We start from the raw sequence: 25,122 nt of genomic DNA on the forward strand, positions 1-25,122 counted from the left end.
ACTTAATACGTAGTACACAGTAGTATAGGACAATTAAGACTAGTATTACGCTACCAGCGTAGAGCCGGTAGTTAATCGCTATATTAGACGGATTAGACGGTACTACCGTATTAGGGTACGATGTTAGACTATGTACCTGGCTATAGGCTTGCTTCCCAACGGAATTGTATCTCCTGCCAAGATAATATTCGATCCGCAACACCATAGACCGCCATTGGATGAGAAGATAACGTTATCCCCGAGCACGTTCAACCCATGGAAGAGTCTTAGTATGATTCTATAGCCACTGAGCGAGACGATTCAGGTACAATTGGCAGATCAAGTCTAGATCGATGCCAAAACCTATACCCAACACCTCCCAACTACCCACACACACTCGTCCTATCGCCGTAACTACCCCCCCTCCCTCTGCGAAGCAGAGCTACGGGAGCTCGAGGGCTGGCCCTCGAAACCACCAACCGACCCAATTGAATCTCGTTTCCCACCCTGTCACTCTGGTAAAAAGTGAAGTGGCGAATGCTTTACCCCGCCAAGTCAGCCCGACTGACGTACTTCCAACCATGCTCATCACACGAAGCGTCCCTCAATCTCCACTCCCCGGCGCCCCGCAAACGACCCCTCTCGTAAAAGCCACTTAACGCCGCTGAGGCGCCACTAGGCTCTCTCGCTTTGACTGCTTCAATGATTCAGCTGCTAATGGGCAGTTCATCACGATGGCGGCCACGCCACATTTTTGTGGCAATCCCCGCCTTACCCCTCACCCCGCGCAACTCCTCCACACAACTACCGGCAATACGGGGATCAGACAATGAAATTTACGAAAGCGGGGCTCATCAACACGGAACGAGCGGAAGAGAGTAAATTCGATAGCCATTGAGCTACGAATCGACTAAACTACTCATCATGAGCTACTAATCGGCCCGGACATAGGCGCGGCAAGCAGCGGCCCCCTGTCGCGTGCGGCGCGTGCGGCTTTTCCATCGGGGCCCGGGGGTGACGGCGCGTGCGCGGGCGACAATTTTTTTTTTTGTTTTCCCTTTGTTGGCGCGAGCGCACGCACACCGGTGCGGCTGGGTCTCGGGCCATGGCGCCGGCCGGGCCTCCACCGCCGGGACCACACACAAACAAAACCCCCCCAAAGTCCGGTCCGCGGACCCAACCAGGACGAAGAGAGCAACCGCCGAGGAAGAGGGAAAAACGACCAAACTACAAAAAAGCTCTGGGTTGTCTTGGGGCCTCCATTTCTCATCCTTGACAATATCGCCTACTGCAGGTAGAGAGACACACAGCTTCTTTCCCGCTGGGTCGGTAATTTGACTCGTTTTTTTCTCGACACGACAATATATGGAGAACTACACGAAGAAGCTCGTCTGGTCGCTCGTCGACCACCCGCCAGACCCGCCAGGTATGTCACTCAATAAAAACGGGAGAGACGGAATATGTAGTAGAATGAAAGGGGAGCTAACTATTAGGTTGGTAGAAGCTGAGCAGGCGCTACAAACTATCAAAGAGAACGGGCGTAAGCGGTCAGTATCGTGCGCGCTGGGGGTCGAAGAGCTAAGTCGCCTCGTCGAAGTTTTCGTGCTCGATAAGCGCCATGCGTCGCACGGGACCATGACGGAAGCTCTGACCATTGTGGCGAACGCCCTGGTGCTTAACGAGGGCCTGCTGGGGCGCTTCGAGGTGCCGCATGACCTTATTTCAAAAGTGCTGAGCGAATCGATCATGGCCTCCGCCGGCGACCCCGAGCAGTACCTGTTAATGCGGCTCTTGTTCCTCTTCACGTTCTGCGGGCAGCCGCTGGCGACAAAGACGGTGCAGACGTGCCTCACGGTGTGCGGCGCGCGGATCAAGGCGGTGGCCGACAGCCCCAAGTTTGCATGTGAGCGCGACAAGCTGGCGTTCGTCGAAGCGCTCAAGACGCTGTTCAACCTGCTGCACCATTACCCGGACCCAGCAGTACACTTTGTGCAAGGGTACACCGCCAACGACCTGGTGAGGGTGCTGCTCAAGCTGCCGCACCGCCTCGACAGCCTCGTGCTGTACCGCCACATTTGCCACAATCTGCTGTGTCTGCCTGTCTCAGTGTGGCTGTACGAACGCGACGACGCCACAGAGGTGCTGACGACGGTGTTTGACTTCCTCGAGCTGCTGACCCATCCAGATAACGACGAGGACACGGTGCGCCAGGACCAGATCTTGAGCCCGCCGCTATCGCTCGTACACAGTATCGTGACAGACCTGGTCGACCATCAGCATCTGCCAGCCGAGGCGGGCGGCTATTCCATGTACCCCGAGCTGGTGGCGACCGTGCGATCACGTGTGCTGCCGTCGGACAAGGACCGCGAGAAGGCATTGGGCGAGTCGGACTCGCTCTCGTCGTACCTGCTCAAGATCACGATAGACCCCATGCTGACGACGAGCCGCAACATCATCTTTGACATATTCTGGAAGGTGAGCCACGAAAATGCTGACGACTTCGTGGCAAACTTTGGGCTCGGCTTCGCGTCGTCCTTTTTGGCGTCGCACGGCATTGCATTCCCCGAGTCCGTCACAATGGACCCGGCCGCCGCGCCGCGCTCTTCAGCCGCATCCTCTGCGGCGTCCTCCTCCTCCGCTACCTCGGCTATAAACCCCATCACCGGTCAGCTCCTGCGGTTCCAGCGCCCCCCCTCGCCACCTCTGGAAGAAATGACCGAGGAGGAGAAGGAGCGTGACGCAGAACGCCTCTACGTGCTGTTTGAGCGCCTTAAGGCCAATAAGGTCTTCCAAGTCGAGAACCCCGTGCATGTCGCAGCTCGCAATGGCCAGCTGTAACCCTTAATTATTTATTTCAACGAATTGACGATCCTAATGCTTTTCAATTCTTCCCTCAAACTGCCCTCCTAATGCTTTTATCATATTCAATTCCTCGTATCCAGTGTCTTGAGGGGCCAGCCCCTCAAACTCCCCTCAGCTCCGCTTCGCGGAGATTTTCCCCCCAAATTCAAATAACTAATTCGATTCCCGAGGGGACCACCTCCAATCCAATGGCTAACCCTGATCTGTTCAATTCCCCTGTGCCCCATAACTCTTTTGCTCGAATACTTTTAAACCGACAGCAGAATATCGCAGAATGACACATAAACCCGCTTCAATGTACCTACTTCACTTAATGGCTCTTTTTTGGCGACAAATTCTGGTCAGATCACCGCTATTGCGGGCTATCGAAGGTATGCTATACTATCCCGGGGATCCTCAAGTTACCTCCAAGAACCAAGAAGAAAATGCTCAGCTGTCTGGGAACATGGACGCTGATTATATGCAATTGAACTACAGATACTTGAAGATATTCAAAAACATAAGGGAACATTCTCCGCGTAGCGGAGCCCCAGGGGGTTTGGGGGACTGGTCCCCCAATTGAATTGCTGCATCAGTGAAAACTACGGTTCGGAGGTCATGGAAAGTCATTAGTATACAGAGCGTTAGAAAGAGTTGATGAAGGCCTTTTTGTCCCCGCCCTTGTTGCTTCGGGCGACGGCGTACCACACGCAGAGCTCGTCCCAGAAGCCAATACGCACCATGTTCTTCATGACGGTGGCCGGATCACCCGTGCCGCTGCCAGAGGCCGTGGTGGTCGTGACGGTCGTCTTGGTGTGCATCGAGGAGCCATCGTTCTCGGATGCGCCGCCCGAGGAGAGTTCGTCGAGGTTGGGCAGCAGACGGGGCTCCATGGCGGTGACGCTTCGCTTGTCGACCTGGCGCAGGATGGTCCGCTTTCCTTCGTCGGCGATGACTACAGTGTGCTCAAACACAATGATGCGCATGAGGGTGCCGGTGGGCGGGCGCGTTGTGTCGTAGACTCGCTTAACGACCGACTTGGGCTGCGGCTCACCTCGCCCACCGCCTTCTCGGTAGATACAGTCGCCTACTTTGACGGTGCCGATGTTCTGGATGCGCTTGATGACGGGGGGAGGCGGGTTAGGCGCGTCTTCGAGCACGACCCGCGACTGGAGGACGACGGAAAGGTCGCTGAGGAACTCTCCGTACTGGTCTTTCATCTTGAACATCTTCTGGAGGTCCTGGAGCCTTCTGCGGCGCTCGGCCATGGGCTTGCGCTCTTCAATCTCGCTGAGTAGCGACGACATGTTGTGGTAGGCTGTCTGCATGGAGGGTGCCGTGTGGGAGAATTTGGAAAAGAACTCCTTATACTTCTCGAGACGGTCGTATGGCAGCTGCATGTAGTCTGTACATGAGCGGAGCATGTGGTTGGAGAGTTTGAGGCAGTTTCGCAGCCATTCGGCGACATCAGAGTCCGGATGGTGCTGGGTAGGTGCGTAGCCAGGCAATGCTGATCCATAGACAAACGCTGAGTGGTCGATGCGCCGAATCTTGATCCACGTACGCACCTTACGCTTCGATTCCTCCGAAATGAGTGCATACTCGAGGTACCAGTGGAACTCTTCGGAAAGCGACACAATACGCGATCCCAGCATTTCAAGGACCAAATCATCGCCATCGAGCTCGCTCATGCCGTTGGACTCTGACCGGCTCTGCTTAAGCCGCTGGAGAGCCGCTTCGAACAGCCCTACGAGAGTATCCGAGTGAAGTCGGCAGATTTCGGGCAGGAACTTGAAGCAAGGCGAGGCCTTTCGTGCAGGGCGGCTCGTATCCTGAACGTAAATCTTCTGGAACTCGAGAAGACGGTCAATGAACGCATGTTCGTCGGCAATGAAATCTTCGAGGCTTTCAAGGATGTCGGCATTTTTTCCCTGGTTGGCGGTCTCAATGTTGGAGTCGAGGTAATGTTGCAAAACGTCGACCGAGTTGGTTTTCCCGTGCGTAGTAGCGGAGCTTCTCCCCGTCTGCGAGCGTGGCGTGTCGCTGTCTTCCTGGATCGCCTTGGGGACGCAGATTTCGTGGGTGGTTAGCTCGTGGATGTCTACCAGCAATTGTAGTAGCACCTTGGTTTTCTCGATCTCGCTCGGTTCCATGCGCTGGTTGGCCCACTTGTCCGGGGTCGTTGTAATCGTCGAACTCGTGGCGGTGGAATAGATGGATGGCGACCGGTCAATGATGGGTGGAAGTTGAGGCGCCTGGCGCGGAATGGGGCTCGCAATGCCGCTGGTAGGTGCCGATGATGATGGAGACTGCTCCTTGGACCGCATGAAATTCGTCACTGATGGCTTCTTTTTGAGTAGTGTCGCGTTCCCCGACGGCCGCAGAGAGGTCAGCATGTCTTCAACGTCTTCATCTTCGCCCACTTCGGACTCTGCAGCAACGGGGTGCGGAGCAATGGGGGCCTGGAGTCCTCCGTTGGGGTTATGGTGATAATAGTGGTTGCTATTGCTGTTGGGATCGTTATAGTCGTAGATAACGGGCACTTCGTGGTCCGGCTTATCGCTCTTCTTCTTCTTCTTGAAGATACCCGACTTCCACGAGGACCCACCACTGGTTCCACCGGAAGTGGCTCCCCCGCTAGCGGCATTCTCGCTTTCAGTAATCTCATCTTCGAGCTGCTTCTTGTACCGCTTCAGCTGGCTCACCGTGATGGCTGGGTTACCATTTTCACAATACAATGCCTTGAAGGATGGAGACTTGATGAATAGGTTCTCAATACAAGGGTTACCGTCCATATCCAACACCTTAAGGTTCCCATACTGGGCCAAACGAGCCAAATGCCCCGGCCAGGTGGAAATACGATTATCGTTAAGGCGGATGACTTTCAGGTTCGTCAGCCGCACCGAAAGCCAGTCGTCAACTACCGTCAGCCCCATGTTCTTGCACACCAGGTACTGCAGACCCGTGCATTTCTGCAGCCATCTTGGAAGTCTTCCGGTGGTAGCGATCATCTGGATCGTACTAGCGCTCGAGCTGAGATCGAGGTAGCTCAGCGTCGAAATGTCGTTACTGGCGGGGGCCGGTTGATGCATAGGATGAACCGCCGTGCCACTACTAGGAGGAGCAGCACCGGGGATTGAGGCAGAAGGGGTGGTAGGAGCATTCGCTGGAACTGGAGGAGGCGAGAATTGAGGGACGGGAGCCGCAATGCTGGCGTTAGTACTTCCGGTACTGTTGTTTCGCTCCGTTGTATCGTTATTTCCGGTGTTGTCGGTTGAAGGGAGCGTCGGGGCAGTCTGCCTTCGTATGAACGACTGGCTCGGCCTCTGCGAGAGCTGCTGTAAAGGTGAGGATGATGGCGGAAGCTCGACTGGAGGGCCTCCGGGATGTTGTTGCTGCTGAGGCGTCGGACCGCGGGGCGAGATGTTTGGCGGAGTGTATGGGGCCCCTGGTGGAAGCGGAGGTAGAGGCATGTCATTATAGATGGACATAGCGCTGAGCGACTCTTGCTGTTGCTGTTTTAGAGCCGTTGGAGACAGGTGGGGCGGGCCCTGGCCTGGAGGTGGAGGCGGAGGAGGGCTCTCAAGGTTAAGGTCATTCATGGGTGGTTGAATCGAAGCAATGAGGTGGAAATCTTCGATGGGAGCCACGTTGGGGTACAGAAGCTCACTATTCATGGGTCCATTGACAGGCCCGCTGATCGAAGTGACGTTCTCCATATGGCGAGTGTCCTCCTTTCTTCGCACCGCACTACTTGCACTCATCCTTAACTTTTACCTATTTTCACGGGTAACCGCTGTTCAACAGCTTTCAACGCAACTTTTCAACGACTTTCCAATGCAGTTTTCAACGGTGGGTCCAGTTGGTTGAAAAATATTGGACCCTGAAAACGCCAAAGGAAAAAAAAAACAGCTCAGAACCAAATAACAAGAGCCTTTTCGTTTTGTTCTCTTCGGTAGACCGTTTAACCGTTTAGCTCTTTAATAAGCTTTTTCGAAAGACCCAATAGCTAGGGAAACGAGCGAATATCGGGCTCTCAGGAGGTTTATAACGAATCCTTTTCCCCCCTCCAAAAAAGAATAAAAAAAAGGGTCCCTGAGTCGAGGAGCCGTATGAGCCTGCAGTTGGAGGGGTCTCTTCGTCCCAGATGTATGCCAGCTGCTGCTGCGTGAAGGAAAAAAAATCGCTCCCCTGTAAGTACCAAGACACACGTATATTACAAGCAATAGCAGCGGCCCTGTATTGCAATTTCGGACACTACGTCGTTAACAACCTATGCATGCCAGAAACAAAAAAACCTTACATTGCAGGTGAGATCTAATCAGTGACTCTCGTTGCGCCAAACGGTACGGATCTTGGGCTGGTTTATAGGTCGTGTTGCTGGTACTTCACTAGGTTAGGCGGTTTGGAGTTGGAGAAACACATGTGGGCGCGTGCTACGGTTCCTGATTCTACGACACACCGCTATCTCTACACAACCCTATGCCAGCTCTATGGATTATGCTAGCACACATGCCAGGCATATAAGCTACCGGCTCGACGGATGACATGGATACATACGTAGTAGCGAGTAGTATTTTTCGCAGCCCCTTGCATGGTAATTGAGCCCGATCGGATGCTCAGGACCTATAGTAGAGCGTCGCTCAAGCCCGCATTGGCCTGTCTCACCGGCTTAGCTGCACCCCCCTTTTTATAAGTGAGGAGAGACACATGTGCAGGGACTACATTGCAGCAAAAAACGCTGGTTGTAAGTGGATAACCCAGCCTGTCCTCCCCGAAGCACAGAGGTGTACAGAGGAGCACAGAGGAGCAAAATGGAACTTGCCGAATGTACACCTTCCTCGTGAAGAATAGAGAGATTTCGGCACCCTTTGCAGGCCGTTCCGTCGGTTGGGCCGTTGGTCGCTTGACAGAGGTCCGGGCAGTGTACATTTTGGCATGCGCGCGGTTATCTCAGCACGCAAAAACCCAACCTCCTCAATGTTCCCCTTCACCTATACAGCCGTGCTGTTTTGCAGCGACCACCCCGGGGCCCCCCAACTTGGGGGCCAGCCCCCAAACCCCCGTAGCTCCGCTTCGCGGAGGTCTAAACTGGGTTACGCCGTAGTGAGACTGAGTAGGAGGGACAAAAAGGTCGACAGCACGACAAGCCAATACATGGGTCTGATAGAGGCGCCCGCAGAATTGAAGCGTTTTCTCGGCATCATCTTGACAACTGGCTTGTGCTGGGAAAAGTAGTAATCATCACGTAGATGCGGCCCGTATGCACCGCCCTCGTAGTATCCATCCGTCTCCTGACTGTCGTCATAGCAATCGTCTTCGTAGCAATCGTAGTACATTTCGTCCTCCTGAAAGTATGCGTCGTCTTCGTCGTAGTAATATGGATCCTCATAATTCCCGTCAATTATATCCCTATCTTCATCGATCCCACCATCCACCATGTTTGCTTCATCGATCCCACCGTCCATCATGTTTTCTTCATAGTCGCCATCCATCTTGCTCTTATCTTTATTGTGCTTCTTCCCATCTGTCATACCTTTATCTTCATAGTACTTTTTCCCATCTTTCATACCTTTATCTTCATAGTACTTTTCCCCATCCGTCCTGCCCTTATGTCCATGGTACTTGTTCCCATCTGTCATACCCTTATGTTCATGGTATTTGGTCCCGCCATCAGCAAAACGCCCATCTTCATAGTCCCCCCCGTCCGTTATACGTTCATCTCCATAGTTTCCTCCGTCGGTTTTACGCTCATCTTCATAGTCCGCGATATGGCGCCCATCTTCATCATCCATCTCTGCATCCTCATAGTAATCGTCAAACATAACCGAGTCGTACGTGCCGTTCATAGCCACATGAGTGTTCCTGCCATTTTTAATAACCTGAATATTCGGCGTACGCGACGCAATTAGATCAATAAAGTAGTCCTCATCACCCACGACACGGTCACAGGTACAGTCGCTATTGTCCATGCAGTAACAATCCACCTCGTAGCGATACCAGTCAATGGGAATAACATTGTATTCATATTCGTAAATTATCCCTTCGACGCCCCAGTCTCCCTCAAACACATTCTGCACCTGCTCTGGAGACATGACGTTGGGCTTAATTCCTTCAGGAGAAACCTCCCCGGCTTCAAACAGCACAGTTGACCCGCCAGTAAAGTACTGATTGTTCGAAAGCCAGGGCCCGCCGAGAAGCTCGCGACTGTTATCCGAGACGCCCGTGCCCTTGGCCTGCACGTAGAGCCTGTAGTCGACTTTATACGGCACAAAGAAGAAAGAGCACGACATGAACCAGTTGTATTTCAATTGAATTCCTCCACCCCAAAAACCGGCAATTGAATTCCTTCAACCAAATGCCGTAGACCAAAATATATATAGCGCCCAGGGGAGGGGGGAGGGGGCAACCTTATCGCTTGCTAAGGGGCAGGGGAGCAACTCAACTCTATATCGATTTCTGGGGAAAAGATAACGTTAGCAATAAATAAAAAATTAGTACGGTACTAAGCAAAATAAATATCAATGCAACTTGACGCGCATGCGCCGTTTTTCAGTAGCAAACGCGGCCTGGGCCTTCTCGTATTGACTAGTAGCAATTGCCGTGGCCGAATTGCGCCGCCTCTGCGCGTACTGCGATTCAACGTGTTGGCGCAGCTCCAGCAGCTTGTGACGGTTGCTGATGAGCCGCTGGCGGTGGTATGCATGCTGCTCGGGCGAGAGCCCAGGATAACACTTCCTGAGCATCTCGTCGACACTCTCAAACACTGGTTCACATGGGATGAACGGCTTTTCCGTGTCAGCTAGCAACGGCCGCTGGTGGAACTTGTCGTGGATGTACTTGTCCGAAACTAGTCCGGAGATGGGCTCCTTGGGCCACGAGAAGGGCGAGTCGTCGGAGAGCGAGAGCGGAGACGTGGCGGTTGTGGATGTTGATAGCGAAGAGCACGAGTCAATTAGCGACACGGGGTCCACTGTAATCTCTGAACAGGGGCTGACTTGTTCGTCGTCGTCCACGGCTGAAGGTGCGGCGTTTTCATCAGCCGCATGCGGCTCTCCGTGCGGCTCATCAGCCGCACCAGTAGTAGTGCGCGCCAGACGCGTCGATTGATCTTCCAAAGACAATGGGCTTGGCGGTTCGAGAGCCGGGCTAAAAACGGCCGATGGCTGCTTCTCAAACGTACCATCGTTGAGCGAAAAGTTGTGTTTCAGCCCTGTACGTCGCTCAAACAGCGTTGCTCCACTATCAAACCCTTTGAAGCTGCTGCCACTCCAGCTTTTGTGGTGTTGTCGTGAACGCGTCTCATCGACTACATTCACGTTCCCTTCGATGCGCTGCAGACGCATGGTCAGATTCGACCGGTAGGAAGAGGAATACTCGACACACGACTGTGCCCTGCGACCCATTCTGGCAAAGAACGGAATGGGCACGTCGTCGTCGGGATCAACGGAATCGTAGATATCCTGGAACCCGCTACGCTCTTCTTCATCGTCATCATCTTCGCATCCCCCTATCAGCTCCTCCTCGACGACCCCATTTACCGAATCGCGGATATCTCGAGAAGAGCACCCGAGATAGAACACCGCCATGCTACGATTGATGATCAAAAAATAATAAAAAGGTATCCAAAAAAAAAAAAGACGCTACGAGCTTATCAAAAAGCTACAAAGTAACAATATTGCTTCCCCACAGGTTTTTTTTTTAAAAAAAGAACCAAAAAAACAGCAAAAACCCAAAGATTTAAAAGAATTATCACAACAATGGCGAGATGGTCGCCATTAAATGCATATTTATAGCCTGAATCGATGATTTGCCGTATTATTTTCCCTTATTCCGGGGAAATGCCTCCGACCCCTTGTCACCGCATATGGCCAAAAGGAACCATAACGCGGGAGTCCCAATGCGTGGAACCGCGCGCGGAACCCGGCGCATTTTTGCCGTGGAACCAGCCACGGGCAAGGGGAAACGAGCAGTCAATTGCTCTCAATTGCTTTGAAGAGCTGGGTAGTTTGCTGTAGAGTAAAATCTAGATGATTCGCATTCCAGTACTGGCGGTGTTTATCGCACTGTGCCTCGGAGCGGCATATCTAGGGTTTGCCACGGTGCAGTTGGAGCACGACAAGGCGGTCCACTTTGTGACGTTTTTGGCCCTGGGGCTGTGTTTTTACTGGGTACTTGACATCCCACGGCGGCGGGCCGTCCAGTTCACGTTGTTGGCAGTCGGCCTTGTCGCCGGGGTGGCTTCGGAGTTCATCCAGCCCATGGTGAACCCCCAGCGGCAATACGACCCGCTTGATATTGTGGCCAACCTGGCCGGAGTGTGTGTCTCGACCGTTGTCAATTCGTGGTACCACAAGCGTAAGTCATTATTAATTGCTGTTCCCGTAGAATTGCCCCCTTACTAATATTTTGTGCAGGCATGCTGGAGCGACGACGCCAGGCGCGGTATCGCATGCTGCGAGGCGATGCTAGTGAGGAGATGCCGGCCGTTGACATTGAAATGGGTCTCCGTGAACCCCAGGAATTATCCGAACAGGACGCCATCACCCAGCCGCAAGGAGACCGGCAAGAAAGCTCCGGGAAATGATCAATTGTAACGTAGTATCTACCGTGGGTCTGGAAAACTCTGGGGGAATTTCCCTTTTCTGTGGTCTTTTGTTTTCCCTGGATTCTGGGGTGATGATGAGTCCCCCTTGCCCCTTGAATGAAGAATGTATGCATCACCAAATCTATGCAAGGGAGCAAACAAACAACATTGACCTTCTATTAATTCCTTTCCCGAAGGAGGAGTCTCCCGATCGACCAGCCATTTTATGGGGTATGGGGTGATGGGGCCCCTTCATCCAGCTCCCTGGGCCAGACATATTACTTGTAGCGGGACTTGATACGATGCCATATTAGGTAGACATAGACACGATATATACCATGTAGACAATTGGATTGGTAGTTGTCGAATTGACGAGACACTTTGGGGGGTGTGGAGAGTCACTTCGTGGGGAGACAGGGGGCTTGGGGGGTTTCCCCCCAACTACGGGGTCTGGGGCAGAGCCCCAGTAGTTTTCACATAAACGAGTATAACTTCAGGTATAGTTTGTCGTGATTAAATAAATAACTGTAGTCGTAACTGAGAAGACATATACCGAGGAGACTATCGCGACAGTCACTAATGAGTCGTAGCTGGCGAGACAAAATCGTAACTGGAGACTCCCGGTGTGACGATACAAGCCATGAATACCAATTGTGGAAGTTGTGACGACATGTTATGAAGACATGCCAATTGTGGAAGTTGTGACGACATGTTATGAAGACATGCCGATTGTGGAAGTTGTGGTGAGACCTGAAAAATTGTGAAAAATTGCGAGAAATTGTGGAGGTTGTGAACGAGACAACCTGTGGAAGACACACAGAACCACTGGAGGCCAGAAACAATGGAGAATCAATGGAGGATGCCCAGAATTTTGCGCAGGTGTTCCACCTTGGGCCGTATCGAGTACCCCGCAGGACAGGGAGGGACATCATGGGCAGCAGCAGCAGTAACGGCCTCCACGGCTCCCTCGGGCGTTATCACCAGCGGCTTGGTGAGATCAAGTTCCGCCAGACGCGGGTCATCGTAGCTCAGTGCATCGCCATGCGTTCGCAACGTCCGCAGCTTCTGCGAATACCCCTGCGCCTCGTCCCGCACTATCTGCAGCGTCCCGCGATGGATCGATCGTATCGTCTCCTTCTCGGTGAAAATAGTAACCAGCACATGCCTTAGCTCGGGGATCTCGATGGCATCGGTCATTCGCTTGATCACCACCAAAGGGTCGATACTCAATGTACCCGCTCTACTGGCATTCTCTTCCTTCTCATCCGGAACCCCCCAAATGCCCCCTCCGAGATCACCCTGAGGCACAATCGTCGTTCCAGACAGCTCCAACAGTAGCTGCCGCACGAAATCCGGCTTGTCCATACTGTAATCAATAAGATCGCCCCACAGGTCACGGTCATTCTGTGCCTTGGCAAACTCAATGGCCTGTAACGGGTCGCGCAGCTTGTCAATGATGAGCTTGAGCGCCTTTTTGTTCTGCCCCACCTTGCCCAGAAGATACACCAACTCCTCTATGTAGCCCCGTTTTTCGGTTTCCTCGATAGCGCGCCCGAGATTGTAGTTGTTGCTCTTGCGAATGAACGCAATTAGCTTGGTGCGGTCGTACTCGGCGTAGAGCTTTACCTGCAGATCGCCAAACCCTTTGCTCTGGAACGGGTCTACGGCATTGAGCTTGTCGAGATACAGGAACAATAGAACAGACCGCTTGCGGTTATTATTATCGTTGCCGGCCATATGCTCTACAACGGTGCTGGGAAGCACCTGGTGGCGTGCATCTACCACTAGCTCAACTGCTTCGGCCGTGCGGTCGCGCACAATGGCAATTGGCGCATGGTTAATGAGCTGTTCCTCCTCTTCGGCCGCAATTCCAACAGTGAATATCTCCTCAAGACGCGCGACAAAGGTGGGAAGCAGGTGGTACTCACGAATGAGCCCCAACACGCTGGCATCTTTGAGCACCAACAGATGGCCCACAGCCGACGCTGGATCACTGCTGGATATGTAAAGACTCACCAGAGCCTTGCGGAGAGGTTTGTTCTGCGGATTGGCCACAACCTTGTCCTCCAATTCGGCCTTGAGGCTCTCTAGATCGTATAGTTCCGTAGGCCACCGGTTAATGCACTCCAAAACCTTTTCCTCGCTGTGGTCCAGGTAGTACTGTAGAATTGTGTCGTACAGCGACTGGTCAATGCCTAAATCAGCGTCAGTCGGGATTGCTGCCCCCAGAGTGTCGGTTTCGCCAGCGTCTACAAAAAGCCTGCCCCAGTGCTCCCACTCCTCCCTTCGAGTGTCGGGGTCGACAGCCGCTAAAACTTGGCCAAGAGCCCACGCAGCTCTGGCCCATTCGCGCTTGTCGACGAGAACCCGGACCCACCGCAACCCCATAGTGCACCGCGTGGGCATGTCGAGCGTCGTCTCGCTAATCTCCCACGCTTCCTGGTACCGTTCTCTTTCTAGGAGCCAATCTATGCGGTCCTTCATGTCGCGTTTTGTAGCTAGCACGGCGTCCTTGGCGCTGATAATGTAGAATTTGTTCGGTGCGGCCTGGGCAAGGTGGTAGTCGTTGACTCCAAGCCGTTCGTATCCCTTGAGTGAAATAACATCGGCATACACCTCTTCGTCGGCCCCAATGTCGTAGAGTTTGATCTCTGGAGGAGCAGGCGGCCCGGCACGATTATTTTCTTCTGGAGGTGTAGCATACGCCAGCATCATGATGTTATCGTGCCCATACTCGGCAATACCGCTAATCAGCCAGTCTACAGCGCGGTACGACTCCACCGTGACTTTATACTCGGTGGCAATTGACCGAATAGACGCCCCCGACGATATAATCGACGAAAACTTGGGCTTTTCTATAGATTTGTGCAGCACCCACACGTTGTTTGCCCAGGCAATGTAGATTCGGTTCGATTCCGGGACTGACACATGTGGTCTGTACATGTCTATCCGCGGAACGTTCCCCGGGTTGTCGATTTTCAATGCAATAGTGTTAGTATGCCGATTGTAGACCGTGATTCCAGACTCATTCATCCATATATACAGGTCGTCAATCCAGTATACCGCAATGATACTTGACTCGCACTCCTCAACGACCGTGTCCACACGTCTCCCAAGCCAATTCTTTTCAGAGTGGATGACTTTGCCCGCCATTCCGCCGGATATATACGCTTTTGTAGACCGGTAGTTCGGATCCAGTGCCACGGCGTGGACAGGGCGTCCAAAGTTTGCCGCTGAAATGTCCTTCTTGTCGGCAATTGACCCTACAACCACTGTACCGTCAATTGAGGCAGACGCAAGGTAGTGGCCATCGGTAGAGAGAGACAAAACTGATGCCGTATGGGCTTTGACAGACCTTATGGGGTTCAGCTCTCCGTCAGTCAAATGCAGCACGCCCGAGTGAGTCGCAAATACAAACAGGTCTTCGTGGAAGAGGCACTGAGATATGGCGTCGTTCGCCGTCACAGGGAGATTTGTTATTCGAGAATATTTGAGCTGTGGCTCTTCTTCTTCTTCCTCGTCTTCGTCTTCCTCGTCCTCTTCGTCCTCTTCACTGTCACCCCCGTCTTCTTCACCGTCATCGGTGGTCGCCTCATCTTCCTCGTTGAGTTCTGCCTCCTCCTGTTCCTCTTCGGTAGACTCAGGAACAGGTTCCACCATTTTTAGACTGTCAGAATCGTCTCTGGCCTCATTTTCGCCATGCAATTCACTCGCATCAGCCATATCGCCGTGCCGTGATGGAACTCGGTTTCTTGGGGTCAGCCAAGGAAGGGGGACCATTGGGACCTCACCATCTACACTTTATCACCACACATCCTGGGAACCAGTGTAGTGTAGCTACGGTATTAGTGAAAATGCCAAAGGCGACTAAAGGAGCACTGATAGAATGGTAGGATTAAATGGCTATAATAGTCTTTGCTAACGAAGTGTAGTGATCCAAGTATCAAAGCTCTGATTATCGAGATCGACTACCAGCGACATGATATCATCATTGAGGAGCTGGATGACACGCATCTTTTGGTAGACAGCGATAAAGTTGAGTTTTTGAAGAAGGAACTGGACACCCTGTTGAATAAGAATACGTATAACCCTACCGATGCGGATAACTAGACCAATCAACTGTACTTTGTAACGTTAACTGGTAGTACAGTACCCATAGCGTAATGGATAATTTGATTTGAAGTGTTGTTGTACTACTGCCTAGTATTGCTTGGGGTTCTAAAACAGATATAATTTCGACATTGCAAAAATTCTATGCCCGATCAATGGCATATTTAATAATATAGAAATGCATATAATCGAGGTTAGTTCATCGAGATTGACTATTTGTACAAACTTCCCACAACATCGCCCAACCAGGCAACTAAACCATCTGGCTCCATCAGACTCTCCAGACTCTCTGGTGAATCAGACTTAGTCATAATCTCATGATGGAACTGCTCGTAGGTCTGAATTACCAAGTCCTGAATAGAATCAATCAAAACACCTACGGTCTGTGAGTCCTCGATATACGTCTCAATGAGATTCCGCAACCGAGGGAACTCAGCCGTGGCATTCTCTCTCATCTGGCTCGATTTTTCAATCGCCGTCTCGGGCGTCGGGTTATCAATAATTGGTCCCACTATAGCCTTAACAGACTGCTCGGTAAACTCATGCACAGCATTTCGCAGCTTGGCATAAAGCTCCTCTTTAGCATCTAGCATGTTATTGACAACCCGTGGGACGCTCTCCTTGGCCAGCTTAAGTATACTCGCACCAGAAAAGGTAATGCCCTCGCGCCGGATATGCGCAAAAGTATCCTGAAGACCGCTAAAGTCAATCTGAGTCTCCGCAGGAATCGACTCAATATCGAACTCAGAAACCTGCCGGCTCAGAATGCGCAGGTTCTTGATCATGAACAGCTGCGCCTCAATCGGGCCCAGCCGTGACTCTGCCAGTGCATGTGCGTTCTGGAGTGACAGTATGCATTGGTGCACAATATTGTGCGCCAGGTCGTCAAACACCTGCGAATTGATGAGTTGGTAAATCTGAGAGAGTAGGGTAATCGACTTGCGCATTGGAGGGTACCACCCTTGGAACAGAGTCGAAGATTCGAAAGTTGACTCCTCCTGTTCAGCAGCATTATCGCCCGTACCAGGCTTGGAAGGGCGACGGCGGTGGCCGAGAACAGTAAGGTCGTCGGACTTGGGAACATATCGTACAATGTCGCTGTCGACATATGATTGGACTCTGAACACGAGTCTCGTCTGAACGTCGTGAAGAATAGGCCGAAACAGCATGCCAAAGTCAACCTCTTCGACAGTATTGAAATTAGTAAGCTCCTCTGCTTCAGTCCGGTCGTAAACAAGCAGCATCGCCGTCAATTCGCTGAGTTTGGTGATGCTCGCTTCTCTCAGGATCTTTTGTCGCAACAGATCATACAACGGCTCACACAGATCCACCAGCCAGTTTACGCACAGATCGTGGCCCTCGTCGAAATGCTTAGTAAACAGCCTGTACTCGTCAAGGCACAACTGCTTGAAGAACGACAGCGCCGCTCGAGAGACCTGAACTAACTCTGAAGATGCAAACTCCTCGACGCTACTCGCAACCACTGGTGCGACAAGTCGCTTTCTCGCAGCAAAATAGTTCCTGAGAACCTCTCCAAACAAGTTATAGTACTCCTGGTGACCCTCGAGCCGGTCGGAGATGAGCTTTGTGAGTCCCTTAATGCGCTCGGCTTCGCCTTCGAACCGAGAATATAGCAGCGCTGACTGCGTCGTAGTGTTAAGCTTACGTGAGCTAATCTGTTGCTGGACGCTGCTTGCAGTATTCCGCAACTGGCTGTTGATGTAGCTTTGTGTCAGGGTCAGAGCCCGGGTCATGCATTGGCGGAATCTCATTTGGTACACATCAATGTCCTTAAAGTCCTTGTGTGCCTTAACATACTCCAGTCCTTCGTCCAGATCCACCAGCAGCGATTTGAACTTCGTCTTCGATACAATGTCCGATCCGGGGGCATTGAGCGTTCTCGTCGCTTTCTCCAGCCGGTCAAACATCTCCAGGCTCTTGTCTACGTTGACTACGAGATCGTCCAAATGGCTGTGCTGGTTCACCAGGGAGCCACAGGCGGACTCGAAGCTATCTGTTTCCTCCTTGACAGTCTCGAATTTCACCGACAGTACGTTAATCAGCTCGGTAATAGCCGCTGTCTGCTCCAGTAGCTTGGTGCATGTGTGAAGGTACCGATGCGAGGTGTCGCGGAAAGAGCTGTACTTGTACCAATTGGCCATGTCGATTTCATCCAGCATGGAATCGTTTTCGCCTATCCACATGTCTTCTGGATCAAGCGATGACCTGACGGTCACTCTTTCGCTCTTCGTCAACGGAGAAAGAATAAATGCGGACTCTTTGGCACCTGTGGGCTCTTCATTTTCTTGTTTCGATCCAATTGAGTACGCACGTCTTCGGGGGACCTCTGCTTCGGCTGGTATTCGCGGCGCGATGATGGCCGCAATACTGTCTTTCTTTTTCTCTGCTTCGGCGGGGGCAGATGAGGCGATATTCTGGAGCAGCGACTTGGCCCGTTTGCGCCCGTTAATCGTGCCGCTACGCTTAGGGGGGAGCTCTCTAAAGGCATCCGAAGGATATATGAACTCTGGATCCATCCTTCTTTTTCTATCTGGACTCTGGCGTGCACGAGTCGTTATAACGTTCTTGCTGGTACACGTACCCCCTTTGGTCGTCGTGTATGTTTCAAAGGCGTGGTGTGGATTATGCAAAGATTACTCAGCATGTCTACGACTTGAGCCGCATAAGCCGCATGGTCTGAAGTACCATGGTGAGTGGGCGGGTTTATTTTATCTCGAGCAAACGAATTGGGCTTATGTGATATAATTTAGTGATGCCACCTGAATGAATCAATGAGCTGTAATAATGTGTTCTGGGCATGATGGGCTCTAATGGTCCGTAATCTCCGTACAATTCCAAAACCTTCCATTGTTAACTTTCAAATCAATCGCTTTCTCTTAAACAGAATCTGAGCCATCAAATTAATAGTAAGATCTTCCCTATCACGCTTCCAGTACTACTACTCCAGTCAGTTTATGGAAGGGCCAGTTCGAGGAGCGTAAATTTCAGTCCGCGAATTATCATCGACACATCAAAGTCGTTTCGAAAGCGGAGAAGATACCAAACGCGATGGAGGAGTGGAAGAAGAGCAAGAAGATAGGCATAATTGGCCTGGGCGATATGGGCCGGCTCTATGCCAATCGCATATCCCAGGCCGGATGGAAGGTTGTGGCGTGCGACCAGGAGAGCCGTTTCGACCAGCTGAGCGAAGAATTCAACTCCTCGCAGATCACGATCGTGAAAAACGGCCACTATGTGTCGCGATCGTGTGATTTCATCATCTACAGCGTTGAGGCAGCCAATATCGACAAAATCGTGAGCGTATATGGGCCATCTACTAAAGAGGGCGCAATTGTCGGCGGCCAGACCTCCTGCAAGGCTCCCGAGATTGCCGCGTTTGAGAAGCACCTGCCACCAGACGTTGAAATTGTGACCTGCCATTCGCTGCATGGACCAAAAGTGAACCCCAAGGGTCAGCCTCTCGTGTTGATCAAGCACCGGGCCTCGGACGAGTCGTTCAGCTTCGTTGAGTCAGTCCTGTCTGTGCTCGAGTCCAAGCCTGTGTACCTCTCGGCTGCTGAGCACGACAAGATCACGGCAGACACGCAAGCAGTCACTCATGCTGCTTTTCTGTCCATGGGCTCGGCGTGGAGAGCTAACAACCAGTACCCGTGGAAGATCACGCGGTACTTGGGCGGCATTGAGAACGCCAAGATCAACATTTCGCTGCGAATCTACTCTAATAAGTGGCACGTCTACGCAGGTCTGGCTATCACTAACCCGGCTGCTCACCAGCAGATTGTCCAGTATGCGACTTCGGCCAGTGATCTCTACAAATTGATGATCTCTGGTAATAGGGAAATGTTGAGAGAACGTCTGTTTAAGGCCCGCGAGGCTGTATTCGGTAAGCTGGCGTCTGATAATAGATTATTGCTATCGGACGATCTTCTCGGGCGCTTTTCGCTGAGCAAGACGCCGCCAGAAGGTCGAACTCCAAATTCCCACCTGAGTATTCTTGCAATTGTCGATTCATGGCACCAATCGGGAATCGTTCCATACGATCATATGATCTGCTCTACTCCGCTGTTTAGAATATGGCTTGGTGTGACGGAATACCTGTTCTGCACCCCTGGCCTGCTAGAGCAATGTATTGAAGATGCGCTGAATGACTCTCAGTTTAGAAAGGACGACCTTGAGTTTGTCATTGCAGCGAGAAACTGGAGCAGGCTTGTTACTTACGGGAACTTTGATTTGTACCGGGACGAGTTTGAGAATACCCAGAAATATTTCGCCCATATGTTCCCAGAGGCGACGGCGCTTGGAAACGAAATGATCAACACTATCCTAGCTAAAACTGCATAATACGACCTCCACGATCTCTAACTTCGCTATTATTCCCATTTTTACACAATTCCATTACAATAGATGCAATTTATTATTATTAAAAAATTGCATTTATCGACGCTTGTAGATACATGGTTTCAACAGCCATTCGCCTTCGGGCTTGTTCTCTCGCTCCTTATCCTTCTCCGAAGGCTCCTCAATGAACTTCTTTTTCAGCTGCTGCTGCTTCTTCTTTTTGGATTCGGCGATATCTGGAGGAGGCTTAAAGAACTCGAACCGCACAAACATCTTATTGCTGTCGTCGGTAGTCTTATGCATCAGCCCCATATCCTTCAGGATCTTGACAAACTCGGTGGTATCATTGTCGACAAACCGCGACTTGATCTCGGCAATCCAGATCTCGCCCCGTGGTTTGAGAATCCGCAGCCCTTCCCTGATAAAGTCCAGGAAGTTCGTGCCCATAAGAGCCAGACAGAAAACAACAACATTGACGCTCTCATCCGGCAGCGGAACGTTCTTGATATCTGCTACTGTGATTCTCTCGTTGCCTTTCTTGAGATCAAAGCTGTGCACCTCGAACTTGGCCTTCTTAGTCTTTCCATGGCCCTTAACAGACTGCAGGTCTAGTGCAAGCTGCGCTTCTCCACAGCCCATATCTGCAATCTTAACAGTACCATCCTTCTCACCTGGTAGGCCACCAGGAGCGCTAATTGGCTTGTTTAGACGCTCCTTCACTTGCGTAATGAAAGCGTCAACTGGGTTCTGTGGCCACGACTGTACCTGGTTTCGGAACCCTTCATGGTACACATCAAATAGCTCAGGCTGATTCTTCATCAAATCTGTAGCTTCTTCGGAAGTACTAGTGTACAGCTGCTCATTGATCCACCGGAATCGCGATCCGCTGAGCTTTTCCTGCATCTTCCTTTGCAGCGGAGTCAGCTTCTGCTTTGTCACCGGGGTCGCTGGCTTGACTTCCTCAGTCTTGGTTTTCGGCTTAACTACTTGTTTCTGCTTCTTCTCATTGTTCATATTCTTCACTTCTCCTCCTTCATCGTGGTCCCTCTTTCGCTTGGCCTGTGATTTCTTCTTTGGTTCTTTCTTTGGCTCTTTTGTCTTTTCTTCGGCAGCAGGCTTGGCCACTTCTTTCTTCGGCTTGTCCTCCTTGGTCTTCTTCTTCTTTTCGGCCTTGGCGATCTTCGTGGGGAGCTCCCACCCTGGCACGCTAAACATTCTCTCTGATCTCTGTTATCGAGTGGTTATCAGAGGTTTGAAATTTTTTGGTATATTTCACCGCACGGCTGTGCATGCGATATCTCCACTAAGATACGCCTTTGAACTATCAAGTACCAGTACTGCAGTTACAGTAAATGAATTTTTTTATTTAATATACATTTTCAGACATGGTATATTGTGCTATACAGTTTGTTCAATTGTTCAGTTGGTCCATTCTATAGAAGGTTATACTGCTCGATATATACCACTATCGTCAAGCTTCAAATACCCTTTAGCAGCAAGAGACTCCAATTTTCTCTCAATGCACTTTCGAATCTCGGTAACAGTAACCACTTTTTCAGTCGATCCATTGATAATAAACCTGCGCACAACTGAAGATATCAATTCTGACAATTGTTCATCAGAGACAGCGTTCTCCTCAGCAATCTGAATCATCGGAAGAAAGAAGGCAACCTCTCGAAACAACTCAATAAAGTCAGTAGTAAAGTATAACCGACCTTGAGAATCGCTCTCCGTGACTTTGAAAATATAGTCCGTAAGGTGCTGTGATACCCTGTTAGAGACTTGGATAACAAATGACCTGACAGAGCTGAGCTCACGGCGGGGCCGGTGACGAGTAATAGATTGGCAGCATTTTGATAACTGTGTCAAGAACAGACTATCGGGATTCTGGTTAGCAGACCTTGATAGTATCTCGTCGAGATGTAGGAACCTTTCCAACCCCAAGCTACAAGTATCGAAGCTGCGAAGGGATTTGACAACCAGATTCAAATGGCTTGAAGCCGTCTCCGGTGAGCTGGATGTTATGGACTGTGGGGTAGAGGGGCCCATTTCAGAGCTGCTACTGCTCTTCTGAATATTTCGTTTCCGTTTCAGACTTTCAGTCGGGCCATTGTTGGCCAGTGATCTCTGTAGGCGAAGTTTTTCCCTTAATCTAGCCATAGCCTCCTTACCAGGACCAGCGGCCGATACAGATATCCGCTTTGGTTCGTTGAATACATTGTACGTCAAAGATCCAATAGCTGGCAGCTTCTTGTCAGCAAATCGGTTAATTACAACACCTTCAAAGCGCTCAGGGCCCAATTTTTCTTTTGCATTTCGTTCACGAACCAACAGAGGCGCCAATTTCTTGCTGTAAGCAGCATATTCGCTCATAGACCGATTATCGTTCAATCGTGGATCAGTGAGACTAGTAATTGCCAGGGCTCCCAGTACTGGTAATGTGCTCTCTTTGCGGTCCTTAGCGTCTTCAAAACTCTCAACAGCAGACGACTCTGTGCCGCTTTCATAAGATATATCAGAAGCTTGATCATCCGATAGTTGGCAACCCCCAGGCACTTGGGTCAGTTTGACCAATTCTTGTTGAAAATCATATCCGAGTTCAATTGCCGTGTCGAAATCAGCATCATTAATTGTATCTTCTTCCTGCCGCGATTCAACGTGATCATCGACGATGGACTCTGAAAATGTACGAAAGCTTTCCAGCAGCGATGGCTTTCTGCTTAACGAACAGTAGTGAGTTGGATCTTCAGCCACATCAAGCTGTGATTCAACTACTTCCTCCGAATCAGCCCAATTCTTGGACAGCACTACCTGCCTCACAGTCAAGGATTCTAAGCTGGCCAGTAGGTAACGACGAAATGGGGTGAGCACTGAATTGTTACTGCGAGTAGTCTTCAACACACGTATTCCACGCACACTGATCTTCCTCGAGTGGCCCTTTTTCTCCATTAAATAGCCGCGGACTTCAACATATCGATTCTTGATGCGCGCTTCTTCACCAACAAGCTGGAAATAGCACTCCTTCAACGCGATAACACTCGGACCCGTGTCATCGTCAATGTGATACTGGTAGACGTACTTCCCAGAATCTGGATAATGCGAATAGTCGACAGCAACGCACTTCCCAGTCACCAGCACATAATTGATAGGATGGTTTCTGCACAAGAAAACCGTCTCGACATTAGGACTTGATCCGATCCGGAGTTTGTCAGGACATGGATAGCCATACGCGGCCTTAAATGTTTCGAGCTCAAGTATATCCCTGCATGCAATGGGCAGCCACTTGCCAAATGTATGGGACCTGCGAAATATCTCTGGGTTGTACCATTGCATCAATCCTCTACAGCTTCTGTCCTTGATGATACATTGGTCGTCTAACATTTGGTGTCTCAAATTTGGTGATGTTTTTAACTACCCAGCGCGCGCAGCATAATACACAGCCGTGCGTGTACCGCCGGGCCAGGCCGTGGAGGAAAGGCGAGGATAACCGAGAATGTTCATATAACGGACAAAGCCGAAACTTGAGGTCGGGGTAGCTGTGGAAGCGCTTCGTGGAGGAGATACAGATAAATAGAGACATAATCGCATTTTCAGAATCTTTTCCTGTTTCCATCATCTTCAAATTGTAAAAATGAGCCGAGACGTTATTACCTGCCACATTCTTGACACCGTTGTGGGCAAGCCAGCGCCGGATGTCCAGTGCACTCTCACCAAGCTTAATGGTCTCAGGGCGGAGACTATTGCGACCGCTTCCACTGACAACGATGGTCGAATCATCAACTGGAACCAGCCATTGGACGCCATCAAGACTGCCGACGGCAAGGTCGCCCCAGGTGTCTACAAGATCAAGTTCGAAACCGGCTACTATCTGAGCCAGAATAACGAGGGCCAGGCCTTCTTCCCATTCATTGAGGTCGTCTTTAACATTCAGAATCCAGATTCGCACTACCATATTCCACTGCTCCTCAGCAACTACTCCTACTCCACCTACCGAGGCAGTTAAACTGTTTCAAGTTTTCAATTGTATAAATTTTATGTATGCCTGGTACGCTCAATGCATGTTTTTAAATGTACCCCGTTCTTTTTTTTTACTTCAATTTGCGAGCCAACCCACTGCTGGTGGTCCAATTTCGTTGATAGAGCAATAGTTGGTAGAAAAAAAAAACAATGGTCAACAGCAGAACCGCTAGTAGAAGAACAATTTCCATACCACGGTGCCCACAAGCGAGGTTATTCCAGCCATAGCCAAGTTAACCTGGTTATTGGAAAGAAGGTCAATCTTGCCAGAGTGGACCTTAAACGCACCTCTAAGTTCAGCAGTGTCCAATTTGGCGCCATTGACAGCCTCCACGATCTTTCCCTCTTTGTTAATTACGCTCTTCTGGAACACAGCCCCGAGTAAAGAGTCCAGGACGCTCCCGGCCAGACCCAAGAAACCAATATAGAGCAGGTTCACCAGCTTACTGCCAATTGACATGTCCCAGAACAGAGGGCACACAGCTATCGAGACTACGCCAATGAAGATACCCCCGGCAAATGCTACGCCAAACCCTAGCGGGGAAACTCCACCGTTAGTACCCTTAGGACACGGTCTCAGGGTAGTAATCAACAGTGGCTGTCCTTTGGACAGAATACCCAGCTCCGAGGACCAGGTATCAGCGGTGACAGCTGCATAGTTCGCAATGACACCAAACATGATCCAATTGGCGCCGGTAGTAAGGCTGATAAGGATGGCTGCCGAGGCTATCACAGAATTGGCGAGAACTTGAACATGATTTCGCGGTCCCTCTTCCTTAGCCCCAGCCAGCGAGGTCAGGTTTGCCTTGATTTCATGCTTGTACTTGGTGAACTTTGTCGAGGATAGGAAGAACGCTGTGATAAGGATCAGGCTGACCGACCACGGGTGGATCGAGTGGATAACAGCTGTCACGAATGCGGTCGCTATGCCAAGATCGGTCAATGAGTTGTGTAGCTTGGCTCTCGCGACAAGTCCTATGGTCGCCAGGGACCTCAACACTACTGCGGTCCACATTTTTATTTATTTTTTGGTATCCCTCCTTTCACTGCGGCTATCGTTTGACGTGTACCTACTTACGCGATATCAGGCAGGCTGGTGCGCTTCCGGTATGTTTGGTGAATTAATATTTAATTTACCGTAGAATAGGCCAACGCGTGCGCGCGAGTCCGCGTTTACTCTGTAATTATCTGCGGCGTTCGGTGTGTACGAAACGCCGTACTGTGTGTGT

At 51.0% G+C, this 25,122-nt stretch overlaps 13 protein-coding genes across 13 annotated transcripts; 5 read left to right on the plus strand and 8 right to left on the minus strand.

Moving 5' to 3' along the window:
• Positions 1-1,344: 1,344 nt before the first annotated feature.
• On the plus strand, positions 1,345-2,817 carry TRVA0_054S00232 (uncharacterized protein; the record flags this gene model as incomplete). Its single annotated transcript, XM_076687283.1, has 2 exons — positions 1,345-1,405; positions 1,481-2,817. The coding sequence occupies 2 exons, from the start codon at positions 1,345-1,347 to the stop codon at positions 2,815-2,817; spliced, it is 1,398 nt and encodes a 465-aa protein (XP_076538456.1).
• A 647-nt stretch (positions 2,818-3,464) lies between these two features.
• On the minus strand, positions 3,465-6,539 carry TRVA0_054S00254 (uncharacterized protein; the record flags this gene model as incomplete). Its single annotated transcript, XM_076687284.1, has 1 exon — positions 3,465-6,539. One exon carries the CDS (start codon positions 6,537-6,539, stop codon positions 3,465-3,467), a length of 3,075 nt encoding a protein of 1,024 aa, XP_076538457.1.
• Positions 6,540-7,916: 1,377 nt separating this feature from the next.
• TRVA0_054S00276 (uncharacterized protein) lies at positions 7,917-9,113 on the minus strand (the record flags this gene model as incomplete). Its single annotated transcript, XM_076687285.1, has 1 exon — positions 7,917-9,113. The coding sequence occupies one exon, from the start codon at positions 9,111-9,113 to the stop codon at positions 7,917-7,919; it is 1,197 nt and encodes a 398-aa protein (XP_076538458.1).
• Positions 9,114-9,341: 228 nt separating this feature from the next.
• TRVA0_054S00298 (uncharacterized protein) lies at positions 9,342-10,409 on the minus strand (the record flags this gene model as incomplete). The annotated part of the gene is made up of 1 exon (XM_076687286.1): positions 9,342-10,409. One exon carries the CDS (start codon positions 10,407-10,409, stop codon positions 9,342-9,344), a length of 1,068 nt encoding a protein of 355 aa, XP_076538459.1.
• Positions 10,410-11,081: 672 nt separating this feature from the next.
• On the plus strand, positions 11,082-11,407 carry TRVA0_054S00320 (uncharacterized protein; the record flags this gene model as incomplete). Its single annotated transcript, XM_076687287.1, has 2 exons — positions 11,082-11,178; positions 11,238-11,407. 2 exons carry the CDS (start codon positions 11,082-11,084, stop codon positions 11,405-11,407), a joined length of 267 nt encoding a protein of 88 aa, XP_076538460.1.
• An 849-nt stretch (positions 11,408-12,256) lies between these two features.
• VPS41 (Vps41p) lies at positions 12,257-15,067 on the minus strand (the record flags this gene model as incomplete). Its single annotated transcript, XM_076687288.1, has 1 exon — positions 12,257-15,067. The coding sequence occupies one exon, from the start codon at positions 15,065-15,067 to the stop codon at positions 12,257-12,259; it is 2,811 nt and encodes a 936-aa protein (XP_076538461.1).
• A 194-nt stretch (positions 15,068-15,261) lies between these two features.
• TFB5 (TFIIH complex subunit TFB5) lies at positions 15,262-15,517 on the plus strand (the record flags this gene model as incomplete). The annotated part of the gene is made up of 2 exons (XM_076687289.1): positions 15,262-15,296; positions 15,340-15,517. 2 exons carry the CDS (start codon positions 15,262-15,264, stop codon positions 15,515-15,517), a joined length of 213 nt encoding a protein of 70 aa, XP_076538462.1.
• A 212-nt stretch (positions 15,518-15,729) lies between these two features.
• On the minus strand, positions 15,730-18,054 carry COG3 (Golgi transport complex subunit COG3; the record flags this gene model as incomplete). Its single annotated transcript, XM_076687290.1, has 1 exon — positions 15,730-18,054. One exon carries the CDS (start codon positions 18,052-18,054, stop codon positions 15,730-15,732), a length of 2,325 nt encoding a protein of 774 aa, XP_076538463.1.
• A 532-nt stretch (positions 18,055-18,586) lies between these two features.
• Positions 18,587-19,879, plus strand: TYR1 (prephenate dehydrogenase (NADP(+)); the record flags this gene model as incomplete). Its single annotated transcript, XM_076687291.1, has 1 exon — positions 18,587-19,879. The coding sequence occupies one exon, from the start codon at positions 18,587-18,589 to the stop codon at positions 19,877-19,879; it is 1,293 nt and encodes a 430-aa protein (XP_076538464.1).
• Positions 19,880-19,972: 93 nt separating this feature from the next.
• RRP8 (25S rRNA (adenine645-N1)-methyltransferase) lies at positions 19,973-21,091 on the minus strand (the record flags this gene model as incomplete). The annotated part of the gene is made up of 1 exon (XM_076687292.1): positions 19,973-21,091. The coding sequence occupies one exon, from the start codon at positions 21,089-21,091 to the stop codon at positions 19,973-19,975; it is 1,119 nt and encodes a 372-aa protein (XP_076538465.1).
• Positions 21,092-21,319: 228 nt separating this feature from the next.
• On the minus strand, positions 21,320-23,257 carry TRVA0_054S00452 (uncharacterized protein; the record flags this gene model as incomplete). The annotated part of the gene is made up of 1 exon (XM_076687293.1): positions 21,320-23,257. One exon carries the CDS (start codon positions 23,255-23,257, stop codon positions 21,320-21,322), a length of 1,938 nt encoding a protein of 645 aa, XP_076538466.1.
• A 250-nt stretch (positions 23,258-23,507) lies between these two features.
• TRVA0_054S00474 (hydroxyisourate hydrolase) lies at positions 23,508-23,879 on the plus strand (the record flags this gene model as incomplete). The annotated part of the gene is made up of 1 exon (XM_076687294.1): positions 23,508-23,879. One exon carries the CDS (start codon positions 23,508-23,510, stop codon positions 23,877-23,879), a length of 372 nt encoding a protein of 123 aa, XP_076538467.1.
• A 183-nt stretch (positions 23,880-24,062) lies between these two features.
• Positions 24,063-24,908, minus strand: TRVA0_054S00496 (DUF92 domain-containing protein; the record flags this gene model as incomplete). Its single annotated transcript, XM_076687295.1, has 1 exon — positions 24,063-24,908. One exon carries the CDS (start codon positions 24,906-24,908, stop codon positions 24,063-24,065), a length of 846 nt encoding a protein of 281 aa, XP_076538468.1.
• Between the last annotated feature and the right edge of the window lie 214 nt (positions 24,909-25,122).

This window comes from Trichomonascus vanleenenianus (genome assembly GCF_965637985.1).
Source record: "Trichomonascus vanleenenianus strain CLIB 3782 genome assembly, contig: TRVA0_054S, whole genome shotgun sequence".
NCBI lineage: Eukaryota > Fungi > Ascomycota > Dipodascomycetes > Dipodascales > Trichomonascaceae > Blastobotrys > Blastobotrys vanleenenianus.